Genomic DNA, 14,540 nt, shown 5'->3' with positions numbered 1-14,540 from the left:
GTGGCTCACCGTGACCCACAGCCACCCACCGCCGTCTCAGGACGTAAAGCATTAGGCTCTGTAAGACTGCCGTGATTGTGGATGTAAAAATCGCCCGCGCAGCCTGGCTGCTCTCTGTCTCTCAGCATGGGCCTCGAGGTGAAGGCCTCCGTTCTCCCTTCGTGGTGCTTTCAATCCTAATTTCTCTGTCTCTTGATTTTTCTCCCCGTCGTAATCTGCCGCAGCCACAGTTTCTATTTCTAAATCTTTCTTGACTGTCTTCTTTATAACTATTCCACTCAGCTTTTTAGGCTCGGCTTGAGCCAGTTTCTCCGTCTCCGACCCCTCTTTTGACAACCTTTCCTGTGATTTTTACTAACACCGGCTTGATCCTGCGATCTCGCATCAAAGTCTGATTAAGTGTCAAATAAGGATCTGTCAAACCAGAGGACAGTGCTTTGTGAGTAATGCATTGCTATGCAGTGTATAACAATCATTACATCATTGCTAATATTTTACTATACATTGTGTGAATGCCCCCCCGCATTTCATAGCCATGCATCACTCCGACATCAATTTGTTCAGACGTTGACTGACTGAAGCAAGAAAAGTAATTAAAGCCCCAAAGAAACAAAGAGGGACTCACAAACACACACACACACACACACACACACATCTACACACACAATCAAACACACACAATCAAACACACACTAGCGTCTAACTTCCATCTAGTAATTTAGCCTTAAGTTGCCTTAAATGATTTTGACTAGGAGGTAGAAAGACTCAAAAAGCTATTTGGGTCTCATTTTTCTAGGTTTTTGACAGAACTTCTATTGGTTTCTTTGTGGTTGCTGAGATTTGGACACGATACAAAGTAGACAGATTTATTTGAACTCGCAGTCAGGCCAAACTTATTTGGAAGAGGTAACAAAGCCGAACGGAAAACAATTACACAAACCTTAATGAACTTTGACTTCTGCCAAAGTTACAGTTCTGCTACCTTTCAAAATAAAGTAAATTATAGTTTTTGAATGAATTTAACAGTCACTTAATAACTGAGAGAGTATGAACCGATTGTGTGAGCTGTGAGAGCATGATACTCATTGTGTGGTCTATGTCATTACCTTTTATTGGCAGGAAATTATAAATCATTAAAGTGGAACACAACCTTAATACTACAACAAGTGTGAAGTTAAATGATGGAATTCCTGTGACACAAATGGTGACAAAGTCTAAAGTCAAAAAGCAGCCTTTGGCATGTCTCACGATGCTTCCTGTTTGACGGAACACCGGAACCACTTGTCTGTACGTTGTAGTCAGAGACGTGCTCCCTCGGCATCACTCTTCTGGCCACAGAGCTCATTGTATAGATGAACACAACCAGTGTAGACCTATAGCACGGACTGATGTATTCCATTCACAGCCGGCGAGACCGTCCCGGCGGTCAAGCCGTGGCAGATAGTCGACCGGCGGGCAGCCGAGCGTTTCCCCCCGCAGTCCACACAGCCGGCAGGCACCATGCTCCATGACACCGCTATCAGAGGGTGGCAAGCCTCCGTGTTTGTGTTTACAGTGAGATTAGCCACACGCACATCCAGGCAGCGGAGCATGAGGATGGAATGTAAATTTGAAGTGAGTATAAATTTTATGAATAAGCTGATTCAATTTGAACTGCTTGTTCGCTCTCCCAAGCCTCCACGTCTGGGAAATAAGCCTCACCACATGCCCCGTTTAACTGACGCGTCTAATGTGTTCTCCTCTGTTGTTGAGCTGTAGTTTTTCATAAGAAAAATAGTCACTTATTTTTTTTTTATAGGAAAAATCCATTTCCCCAACTCCAGAATACAAACTGGAAAGCCAAGCAGTCTGCATTATCAAACACCGGTGTAGCAGCACAGCAGCTGGCACAGCGGTGACACGTTTGATGGTCCGTTTCCCACACTGAAGAGTGATTTCATGTGGGGAGTTGTGGGTGGGGAGTTTTTTTTTTTTAAATGGCGGGGGCGGTCTACTACAAAACCTAATGTTAACACACTCGGAAAGCAGGAACACGACCACGCAGAGCACAGTGGGCAGGTGCCGAGTGTGAGTGGGATCTCTGAACTGAATTACTGTTGATTCAAGGTATGCAAACACATGCACTGAGCTCAGTGACGCATTTGTATCATTTGATGGGAATGAAGGCTCACTGGAATGAACAATGTTGGTCTCTGAGGCGGCAACCTCTTGGTCTGAAAAGTGAAAGCAATGTGGAAATGCCTTAAAATTGCATTCTTTCAAATGGTCATCAGGGGGCGACTCCTCCGATTGCAAAAAAGAAGTCTGATTGTACAGAAGTCTATGAGAAAATGATTACTTGTCACTTGAGTTATTACCTCAGTAAACATTGTAAACATGGGTTTATGGTCTCAAACACTAGTTTCAAGTATTTTTCAATACAGCATGATGTTCATTTAGTAAATTCTGGTCCATTTAGAGTCAAACAGACCATAAAGCAGGGGATGCTTTAGGGCGGGGCTCCCTTGTGATTGACAGGTCACTACCACAGCGTTATCCGGTCTGGGAGTTGTCCGTGTTTTCGTCTTACAACTTTAACCCTTTCACCGTGTGTTTTCACATCATGAACTTTACAGTCTGTGGTTCAGCCTGAGTGTAAGAGGATGTCCTTCTCCAGAGCAATTCTGGATTGAGGAGGGACAGGGGAGAAATTAGTACGACTCACGGGATTCTGTGCTTAGAGCTGCCCAAGACAATTGTGATTGGTTTAAAAAAAAGCACAGAAGACATAGAGATGTTCCTTTTCTTTCTCTTATACCAGACTGATAATGTGTGGAGTCAGAACTTTCTTGTAGAGATAGGTCATGGCGAAAAAGAGACCAGGGAAAAATAAACAGCTGTTAGTACCAAAAGGCATATGGTGACTCCCACAGAAGCAAAACCTTTTTGGCCCTACATTACTGAAAACACGGTTACAGCTTTGCACACACAGCTGAATATGTATTGTAATGTATGCTGTAATGGTAGTCAGAAATCCAAACACGGATGGAAATGTTATCCTCTTGGGAGAAGTACATGTGTTTCTGTTCCCTAACATTTACTTTATCGGCATTGACTAATTGCACTGATAGATTTTGATTTCAGAAATTGTGATGTTCCTCCTTCAAAGACCTGTTGATGTGTGATGTGCATCAAAAGAGTTCACAGCTTTAAACCGCTAAAACTAGACTTAGGTTTGGCTTTGCAACATGTGTACCTCAAAAAGTGTTTTACCTTAAACTGGCGTAACAAGGCGGCTTTGTTTACGTACATTGTAAAAAATAATTTCCCCAAGATATTTAGTGACTGCTCCAGCAATAGCAGGTACAATACTTATTTTTTTAACCAGACAAGTTATGTAATTTTTCCAGGAAAGACGAGCTCAGCATACTTCACAATCATACTGTTACATACACTCACACAAATTCTTTGTCTGGGATTCAAAACAACAACTCTCAAGAAGACTTTTTTTTACAATCCGCTGGGCTTTTGCAACCAAATCTTGTTTCATACAACAGTCCAGGGTTACGGTGAATCAGCATGTATTAAGTAACGAGTAAAAAGACACACTCAACATTTGACCTGCCTACGCTAGCATTATGGCTGCAGGACCCGTCTCATTAAAAAAAAAGGTCTACATTTCAGTCCCTCAAACAGCCAACGAGTCAAGACGGCACCGCGTTTGGTTGAGATGACCTCCACCATCTCAACGGACCATTTCCGGATTCTCCGGGATAGAGTGTCAGCCGACTGCCTCCAACGTGAATGGGAGATGCTTGACACAGACGGTGTGGGTTTAGCGACCATTTACACCTTTGAGATGCACCGCTCGATTTTTTTTTCATGTGCCGGTGGAGGCGGCAGGCGGAACACTACAGAGACCGCAGGTGTCATCTGGATAACCGTTTCATCTCCTTAGCGACCGCTTGAAGTGAATACGCTGCCTGAAGACCTAAAGGAGCAACTCTTTCAAAAAAAGGCATCGAGCAGGAGGAGGAGGAGGAAGAAATAGAAGTCTATTTTAAAAGTAATGCCGAGGAGGGAGTTTAAAGGCCTCGGCAAGGTAAACAGAGAATAATCAAGACTTCTAATTATAGGTGGTCTCAGGCTGGGCGGCCAGCTGACCTGAGTACGAAAGTGACATTTAGGAATGAAAAAAAAAAAAGGCGTAGCCGGGAAGATTTAATGAGGGGGAGTCTCTCTACTTCCTTTTCCCTGTGGGGAGTGACCTTTCCGGCTTCCCGGTGACAACGTTCCCTCCAGATTTATTGGGCCTCTCCCTCGGCTGCTCCGGAATAAAGGGAGGAGTTGCCACACCATCCAGACGCTGACCTTAAATGTGACACAGGCGGGGGACAAACACGGCGCACGGTGCACGACGCCTGGCCGGGCCGGCAGCATCAAACGACAAAAGCTGGAACCAGCGGTGGCAGAAATGCCCGAGACCTTGCAGTGGCGCCTTAGTTAATTGACTTCGTTTCCACCTGGTTCTTTGAGCGCACGATGAATGTGTGCAAGATGAATGTCATGGAACAGAGCAGGAACGCTGGGCATTCACGCCCGGACACATGGAGAGATCAAAGGGGGCAGAAGGACAGGAAGTGATTGTTGAAATGACGCTGGGAAGTATCCACCTATAGGCGGCAGTCTGCTATTGTATTCGATCAGAGGTATAAGTCCCCCCTCCTCACATTAAACGCGAGCCACAAGGCTTATGAGTTAGATGAGCAGATTAATCAAGAAAAAGAAACAACAACCTGTTGTCTGAGATAATGAAATGACTGAGATACAACGCGTTAGTGTGCTTTAAAACTGCTGGTGACAGTTATTTGAGTGGTATCAAGCTCAGAATCAAACAAAATATCTGCACACTATATTAAAAGCTCCCAGCTTGCTCGTGCATTTTGATCCAACCGAGATCTTTTTTTACCCTGTACCCTGTTAAGCATCAAGCCAAATAGTGTATTTACCAAAATATTGAACCACCATATTTGCCTGCATAAAAGAAGAAATAATGTTAGCAAGTAACATGTTTTCATGCCACAGAGGAAATAAAGTCCTGACGAGCGATAACAAGTGAAAAAAAGTCTCCCGACGTCTTCATTGCAGAACGAACCAGAGACAAAATCATCCGTCAATCAGCGAAGAGTGCCACAGAATGTCGTGATGACAAACACTTCAAGAGGGTATGACGAGGCCGATGTGACTTACAGACTGAAATACTGAGAATATTCAATGTTTCACTTTTATGAGAAAATAGGCCTCGGGGAAGAGAACTTCTCCTGAACATTATCTCAGGGAGACTTACCCAACAGCACTACTCTTACTGTGTGGCTTCTCTTCAAAAACTATTCTTTCGTTCTAGATACAGGTGATGGAAAATGTGGGTCATCTAGTAATCGGTGTCGATGAATTTTCAGGCCAATGCGGTATTTCTTTAAGGCCCGAGCAACAAGCAGGCCATGAGTCCCAGCAAAAGTTCAATGGTCAAGTAAACATATAATTATCACAGGACAAACATATTTGGGGATGTCCTCACCCAAAGCCTTCGGGGAAAAGCGTCGCATTTTAACCCTTTGCACCCGCTGGGGGACAATCCTGCATGGTACGACCTTTTTTTCAGCGGCACGTCTCCTTCGCCCGCCGGACCGAGCTAAGCCAAGGTCACATCGTCGCTTCTCCGACGCTCGTGTGATTGCGAGGGCGTAGGAGAGAACGAAACTGAGCGGGGCCAACGACGAGCAATAAACAATTACGATTTAATGATAATGAAGACCCAGCGCAGCCCCACCACCATGCGGAGATAACGCTATGCATTCCCGTTAAATGAATCTCAACGGAAGCAATGCAGGAGACGATGTCCTTTTGCTGTAATCGCTGGCGATGCGAGAGGAGGCGCACTACGAAAACCTTCAGTGGCACCAGGTGTCTGCGTAATCTCAAAGAACATTCGGAGGGAGATTAAAGCTGCTGTACAATTACCATTATCTAAAGGCATTTCACAAGGGCCCTTGTCCTTTGTATCTCCGCCATCACATCCAGCAGGTGAGAGTAAAGTTGTAAAATTGATCGCGGGCTACTACACAGCTAACATGGCAACTATGGTAGGAGGCTTTTTAAAGGCTCCTGGTTGGAGAACATTGGAGAAACTGAAACCTCGCCTCTTCCATCGTGCTTGGAAAATAAAGCAGACATTTGTGTTCAGCGAGTCAATCATTTAACTGAGTGTGATATTGTCTGAGTCAATGGCGGCAATATTTATGTATTTGTTAAGTGACTAAAAGCCATCTGTTCGTGTCTATTTAATCACCCCAGTGAGCAACATTGTGATTTAGTAGCATTGGCTTCTTTCCTGTCATTTCAGCGAAGCTTTGTGAATAGAACTGAATGGAGAAACTAAATAGAGGGTGAAAAATAAAAAAAGACCTACTACTTTTAATCAAGAATGATTAACAGCCACATTAAGGAGATCTCACACCTACTCAATTACACTAAATTCAGACAATTATGCTTTATGCTAAACCCTTCAGCTGGCCACAGCCACTAACACTGCCTGTGATATTGCATTCTTAATAAAATAATTATAGGCATTACTTTGTCTATCTTTATCGGTTCCTTTGACGTAATTATATACAGCACGCAGCTGTACTGTGTAAACTGTCTAAACAGTCATGAATATGGACTTTTTTTGTTATATGTAATAGCAGGAAGTAGAAGGCCTAACCTCTATAACCACCAAGATGCTGGAGCCTGCAGATAACAAAGAGCTATTACTGGAAAACAGTCCTGTTTTATTCGGTTTTGTGGTGTGAAATTAAGATGTGAAGCCACCAAGGGATCCATTTTTCCTTGTCGTGTGGTTGCAGAGTGTCCTTCCACAAACGGGCAAATAAAACTGAGCAAAGATTGGTGGCACACATTCGGGGGTAGTCCAGGGAGCGGAGGCTGGACACACATGAAATGAAATATGTGAGTACAGACGAGACAGCTTGACATCAACTGTGGACTTACTGGCACTGAGTTTGGTCATTTTCTGCAAAGACGGTGCAAAATATTACCAATTGTTCCTTTACTGTCGACTTTATGGTACTTAGGAGGTTTGAGGCAGTTTCATCAGTTTCTCCAGCCACGACAATAATAGTGTGGGGGGGATGTGCTGCTGAGTCACTGGCGCCACGGTAATATGTTTACTTGATGAGTTGCCTATTTTTAAGACAGATAACCTGCAGGAATATTTTAAAGTTGCTGGACTAGAGATAAGTTTTCGCTTTAACATGAATAAATTGACTCATTTGCACCTATGGGAACACATTTTCCTCACCCTATGGAGACAAGATTAGACGATTTCTTTAATGTTAGAAGAAGCTGCAACAGCAGATATTTCTCAACTCTGACAACCCTCACAGGAAAAAAAAGACCTCAGTGAATTCCGAGCCATTAGAGAATAGTAACATGACTATTTATGACTTAAATATTAACTTAAGGAAAAAACTGTATTCAAATTTCAATACTTATTTAGACCATTTTATCATATGTCTTTCCATTTTATGACGGGAATAACACCGCCTGGTGTGAATGGAATGTACCAACTGTTAACACTATCACCACTTGCCAACAAAATGCCATATGTCATCAAAAAAGAAATATTCGTCATTGACTCATATAACTAATCTTGTTTTTTTCCTCTTTACAACATCTGGATTTAGTTTTGGGGCATATTCCTGGCAATAACACCACAATGTGCCATTTTAACATGTGTACTGATTAGACAGACAAGACCCAGAGTTTTAATAATGCTAAGCTACGCTAACCGGCTGGCTGTGGCTTCATACTTGGCATACACACGTGAGAGTGGTGAGGATCTTCTTATACATCTATCCCCAAGAAAGAGAAAGAACAAATGTTCTTATATTTCCAACTGTTAGATATTGTGACTCATGGTGCATCTATGGTTCTATTAAGAACTATCTGCCCTTGATGTCAGCATGGTGGACTTTTGCTCTGGTTTATGCTCTTAGATGCTTGTTTAAAAAAGGAGATGCACTTATGACTTCTGGTGACTAGTCCTCTTGAATACTTATGTTGAATACACTTATTGTAAGTCGCTTTGGATAAAAGCGTCTGCTAAATGACTGTAATGTAATGTAATGTAATGTGGAGATGAGCCTGTGGGATAGTTCATGATTCTTCTGTTTCCCTTTATGAGGTGAGAGTGAGACACTGAGTTGGTCACAGTCAAGGTAGGAAATCTTAGTTTCTAGGTCTGACTGACCATAGCTAAAAGGAAATGTATTGTAAAAAAAGTTGTATATCAAGCAACACTTATTAAAAGTTACGTGCTATGAGTGTATAAAGGCAGTTGTCATTCACGTACAGTAGTTGCTCTGTTACGTGAATATTTCAACTAGTGGTCGACTGAAAAAGGATTTTTAAAGGCCAATACAATAACGATAGTTCGGAGCAGGAAAGAGCTCATAGCTGAAAAATCGCAGAGACCTATCAAGAGCTGACATTGCTGTGTTACATATTAAGGAAAAAACGTATCAGGTATGGTATTTCAGCTTGCTGTAAGCTGCTGTTCCCACGACGGTAAAGTTTTAGCCAACATTTTCTAACCTTATCGCCCGAGTAATTCGTTGAAGGCTCTTTTTCATGAAGTGGATAATTACTTTCTATGGAAAAAAAAACATCTAGATAATAAATATCTAAAACATAATCCATAACTCGTGCATTTATGGCTGGAGCGCTCAGAGTCCCACGTACAATGCCGGCATCTTTTCTGGCCAATGGGTTGTGCACTAAGTGTCTTGAAACACTAATGGCACATCATTCACCAGAAAAAGCATCAGCTAGGAGTAAATACATTTGTTGATTTCCTGTTTGCATCTTGCAAGCACATTAATTCAGATTCACATTAATTCAGAGTGCTGCTCAAATATTTGTGTCACACGTGTACATTACACAGCTTTGATGCTGAGGAGTTAACCAAAGTCTGGAGCTTTGCGTTGCCTCGCACAATGCATATTTACCTTGATGTCATTCAGCTGAGACTTTCTTTTGAGCCGTCGTAGCAGAAAATTAGAGGCTCTGTGTCTTGCTCAAGGAAACATCAGCAGGTTATAGGGTATTATTCAATATATGCAACAATAAAGTACTCTCCCAGGATATGTGGTATGCTGTAATTAGCTTTATTTTGGGCTGAAATAAAATAAAGCGGGCCAGAAGAGGTCACCTCATAATTACAGCACTGACGCTTTGACAAACAAACAAGGCTTCAACATTTTTTTTTATTAAATATAGCTTTTTAATGAACAAGGCAGACGTTTTAGTCAGAATGGCAGAGCTTGTCAGCTGTACTGTACTTTTGTTTGTTTGTTTGTCAGTGGTGTGTTTTACACTGCATTCTGTTTCTTACAATCGTCCCTGAATATTTAATGTAAAAACTCTACTTGGTTTTAGGGTGTAAAGTTGGGAACACACGTCCACATTTATTCATATGACGGAACGCCGTCACATCCACTGCAGATGTCGCATTAGCTTGATGTTGCAATGGTTAAAATAGCGCTGAAGTTGAAACTCATCAGTCTATTGATTTATGAAAAGTCCATTGTTAGTTTGACCCAATCACCTCCTCACATGCCCACCATAAGTGGTCTTTGTCAACATTTGATACTAAATCACTAGCTCTGAACCGTAAACTGTATATAAGAAGTGGACGTATTCGTTGTGACAGCACCCATCATCACCCACTATCCGAACGGAAGTGACCATATTTTGACTGCGGAGGAGTGTCAATCACAAGGTAGCCCCGCCCTAAAGCATACCCTGCTTTGTGGTCTATTTTACTCTAAATGGAACATCATTTTCTAACATCATGCTGTATTAAAGAAGACTTGAAACCAGAGATTGAGATCATAAACTCATGTTTACCACGTTTACTGAGGTAATAAATCAAGTGAGAAATAGGGTCATTTTCTCATAGACTTCTATACAATCTGACTTCTTTTTGCAACCAGGGGAGTCGCCCCCTGCTGGCCATTTGAAAGAATGCAAGATTAAGACACTTCCGCATTGGCTTCACTCTCCAGAACCAGATGTTGCCTCCTGCTCTGAACGTTGCATAGTCACAGGGATGCGTTGAACTTGTGTGTCCACCATGAAAAAGGATCCTATAGTTGACTTTCTATTGGCATTGTTTTTGTGCATGTTGACAAAGCAGTGGATTTCAATTTCAGGTCTATTTTAGATTGGGTTGCATTATTTGCAGTCGCCACAAACCATCACTGAACCAGCTGATGTTAGCTTTATTGGTCTGGAAAGTGGTTTATAACATTAACTATGATCACGGACCCATGCACGGCGCTTCAACACGACAGGCCTGTTGTGCCTAGTTACAGTTGCTAACCCATAATTGGACAATTGCTGTACAATTGCCAAGTGATCCATACGAATGTACATGTGTGCAATGCATGATGCAAGCACTGCAACACAGTAGGAGGATAATTGAAAAGAGAGTATAACTGGGGTGGGTGTTGATTTCAGTCACAAGGCTTACTGTGTCTTCATGTGATGAAGAGAATGACTTCAATTCTCCTCGCAAAAAAAAGGAGCAACCAGTTGAGCATTTGATGGCCGGGGCTTCGAGCAGACCCGTGTGACACAGACATCAATGAGGTCGCCCTTCTGAGGCTAAGCTAAGGCATAATAATTAATCTTTTTTGACATCATCATCCTCGGTGTCACCTAGCAACGGTCCATCCCGTCTGGGGTGGGGTGCTCGCTGGCTACTGTGCAAATGCCTCCATGTGGGAGTGAAGATGTAGTGAACTCACTTGATTGATCTTTTCTATTTGTAGAACAGCATTTATCGCTTTTTTTAGCCTGAATGTGACGAGAATCTCACGTGGTATGAGACCTTCAAAGAGGAAAAACTAAGCATAAAGTAAGACTTTATTTCGCATCACGACACAGGTGAGAACAAAGGAGGGAAAAAGGTTAAAAACATTTATTTGTTTTCAGTCTGGTGTTAGTGAATCCGTCTTCTGGAGAGAGAATTAAAGAGAATGGAAGGCAGGGGGTTTAAATAACTTTCATTAAATGTTGATGAGCTCGGTCAGCTCCACCAATCACCCAAGAGACATGCAACTTCTCTTTAACGAAGTCTACATCCGTGCACAACAAAGGGAAGTACACGCATGCTCTCCGATTCCCTGAAATCAGCGTACGACAGTGAGTTTGATGATCAGACCAGACCTTTCTGTGTTGCATTCTCAAATGCCAAATTTACATCTCTTTCTCACACTGAGACACACACACACACACACACACTGCAAAGTGCAGAGATTCAAGCCTAACAGCAGTCACCCGCAGGAGAAAAGAGAGACCAGCCTCTCAGCTGACAACTGGAAATTACAAATGGCAACGTGTTCAGGTAAAAGACTGTGAGTGAGTTCCTCACCGTGTTTACTCCTGGAAAATTGGGGAATAACAGGCTGTCATACGGTGACCCATCAGCCTTTGTTAAAGAAATGACTTTGCTCTTCCTGCGGCTCTCTGATGCTCGGCCTCCTGGACAAATTGTCCATCTGGCGAGTGCAGACTAAATGGAACTGCGTCTTTTGCATGTTGCTCCGCCGCTCGCACAAAGAAGCAGGGGCAGATAGGAATCCAATTATCCGAGGCAAAGAATGGATGTCTCATTTAAGATGCCGCGGCTCTCGCGACAGTAATGACGGCAACACCGTCTCTCCCCCCCCCCCCCCCCCCCCGAAAGCCGCGTCTCAATCGACTGCATCATCTTCTGCTCAACACTAACTCATCTGCGGCCGTATGCCGAAAGCTGTCGGGCATTACAGATCATAACAAATCTTTTGAAGGCACGGGAAGCATGGCTGTCAAAGATAGAAATATTTACTCACATGTAGCGTAGGTGTGGGTTCTGAGCGAACGCCCGAGCCTGGATCACCCTCAGGTTGCAATTCATGATAGTTCTGAAACGGGAAAGAAAAAGAAAAGAATAAAATACAGATGAAAACCTAGCGTGGTTTGACGCACAGTTTGACATCGGGCCATTTTAAATGTTTTTTTTTCCTTTCTTGTTATTGCTGCATGTCTTTGTGATCGTCACAAGGAAAGAAACTCGTTTTAAATGCAGAAAATGGTGGACTCAAGACATCTTTTAACCACTGTAACGAGACCATGTCTGTTCCAATCATTTCAAATTCAATCTGCACGTGCGCGCCCTGCAGAGCTGGCACCGAAAAGGATGTTCACTTTGAACCACCGTCTGATTTTGTGAGACTTTACTATCGACCGAGTAAAACCTCAGATTAGAGCGTGTATTCGAAACACATTTCCACATTGTGTCAACTTGCATGGAGTGAAATAACTGTGAAATTCAACTAATCCTCATTTTGCCGTGGACCCCATGGAATCCTCTCCAGGAGTCCCGGGATTCCCGGCGACCCATTTTGGTTGCCAGTGTTCAGGGCTACAATGGTAATGATTTATAATCTTATAATCAGAGATGGTGCATCCGAAGGAAGTCGTAGACATTATACCCAGCTGTTGGTGCCAATTACCTTCTAGAAGTCTAATCATACCTCTGTGCTGTTCGACTGGGATGTCATCACCCCAGCGTTCCCAAAGTGGGGCTCTGGGACCTTCGAGGGTCCTTCAGAGGGTTTTTTGGGTCCCATCGATACCTTCTGATGGGTTCCCAAGAAAGTCAGCTAACACTTCACTGTTATTTCACTCAATAGAAATCAGTACAACAATGATGACTGTAGAGCTTTGGTTATTATCCTCCCAGCAGTAATAACAATTACATTCAACACAATCATCTCTGCAGCAGCAGGGATTTGATGCTTGCAGCATTTAATGTGGGGTCTTAAACACGTTTGAACGTTTTTAGGCCAGATCAAAAGACGTTTTTTGATCTTTGTGTCATTTAGATTTCCAAACAACACAAAGAACAGACTGAAAGGCCACAGAACTTCATCAAAGAATATGTTGTTACTAGGGGGATGTATCCTCATACAAAGGTTCGTATGATATCTTACTAAAAGTTATTCGTCACTTTTCGTGCGTTTTTCTAGGTATGTCCAGCAACACGTGTCAATTTTCCCTCATTATGCCTTTCTTTCTTTTATTTTCAAAAATAAACTTCTACAAAGAATACATAGGACACAATTTGGTTAGGTTTAGGACACAAATCTACTTGGTTGGGTTTGAGAAAATAACTACGTAAGTTACATGACAAATCAGCGTATTGACTTCTGGTTACACATGGGACACGTCAGCAACCTCCAGGATGAAAACCCGGTGTACCGCCCGTCCATTCACCTCAGCCTCCTCCCTATGTGGCGTTATTTGCTATTCATACTTCCTTGCTTGAGATCACGTGGAATTAACTTCGGAAGATATACATATTACAGTGCATTCATTTTTGTATAAATGCTGTACGAGAACGGCCAGTTGTGAACAACCCTAAAAAATACTGGACGGATTAAAACGAGGTAAAGACAAGATTTAAAAAATCTACTTGAACATGCAACACCAAAATTGTGGTAAATGCCAACTGGCAACTATCTAAACTAAAAAAGTACACGTTTTAGCACATAAGGTGCACTTTTTGCATCAAATCCCATTAAAAAGACAACAGCTATATATATATTTAAAAAAAAGACATCACTGGGTGACACGTTCCTTCGTTACCACGAGCTCACGCATGTTTATCGAACTGCACTCTGCCATCTTGCTTTTTCCACGTTGTGTGGGAGCTCTCGCTGTCTTATCATCCATATAAACACGGGGAGGGCCAACAGTTTCAAAACGGAGGGACTAGCATGCAGTAATGGCTTCGACTTCATCCTCAGCTCAGGTGGCAATTACTCCACTATATCTTTATGAGCAAATATTTGTTTGTTGCTATATTAATATTCACAATCTCAAATAAAGTGCCTTAAAGGCTACACAGTGGTCCTTTTAGAACATATGAACAATAAACAGTTGAGGAATGGATTTGGCTTCTTATTCTGGAGATGAACCGTACAGCTGAATAATATATTCAATAGGCCAATGTTTATTTGAATGAATTATTGCATCCCTTTTCATTTGACTCAAAAAAAAGATGAATTAGATCAAATGGAAAAACGAGGTGAACCCCTCATGCCTCCACGCAGCTAACAGCCCCACAAGGCAGCAGCATTCCCTGGGATGGCCCCGAATCCAACCGGGGGAGAAGCCGGCGGTTCCCAGACAAGGCAGCGGGAGAGAGGTGGTGGTAATGAGAAAAATGCTAATTTAGTGCTGGAGATATTGCACTTGGCCTCCCTGATGAGGGATCAAGGGGATCAGGGGAGAGGCCAGCTCTGACTTTTGGAGGGCAAGGGAGAATACGGATCTCTGCAGAGAGCGGGGAAAGGAGGGGAAAAAAAGGGTACCCAGTGAGCATTTTTCCGTTGAAAAGACGTTCAAAAGACGTCTACGCCCACCGTTGAAAAGACGTTCAGAATTGGTTC

The 14,540-nt window shown here is 42.7% G+C and overlaps 1 protein-coding gene across 1 annotated transcript in view; it reads right to left on the bottom strand.

The window, feature by feature from the left end:
* The window catches only part of ntrk3b (neurotrophic tyrosine kinase, receptor, type 3b), a gene marked incomplete at both ends in the record, with an annotated part of 193,860 nt that overhangs the window by 143,836 nt on the left and 35,484 nt on the right, over nt 1-14,540 (bottom strand). Inside the window, one exon of the mRNA XM_079165495.1 lies at nt 11,937-12,008. Coding sequence (XP_079021621.1) covers nt 11,937-12,008 — 72 coding nt within the window. The remainder of the gene's footprint in view (nt 1-11,936; nt 12,009-14,540) is intronic.

This window comes from Pholis gunnellus (assembly GCF_910591455.1).
Source record: "Pholis gunnellus genome assembly, chromosome: 1".
In the NCBI taxonomy this organism is placed as follows: Eukaryota; Metazoa; Chordata; class Actinopteri; order Perciformes; family Pholidae; genus Pholis; species Pholis gunnellus.
Note: the sequence above shows the minus strand (reverse complement) of the source record. Positions and strands in the feature narration are given on the sequence as shown.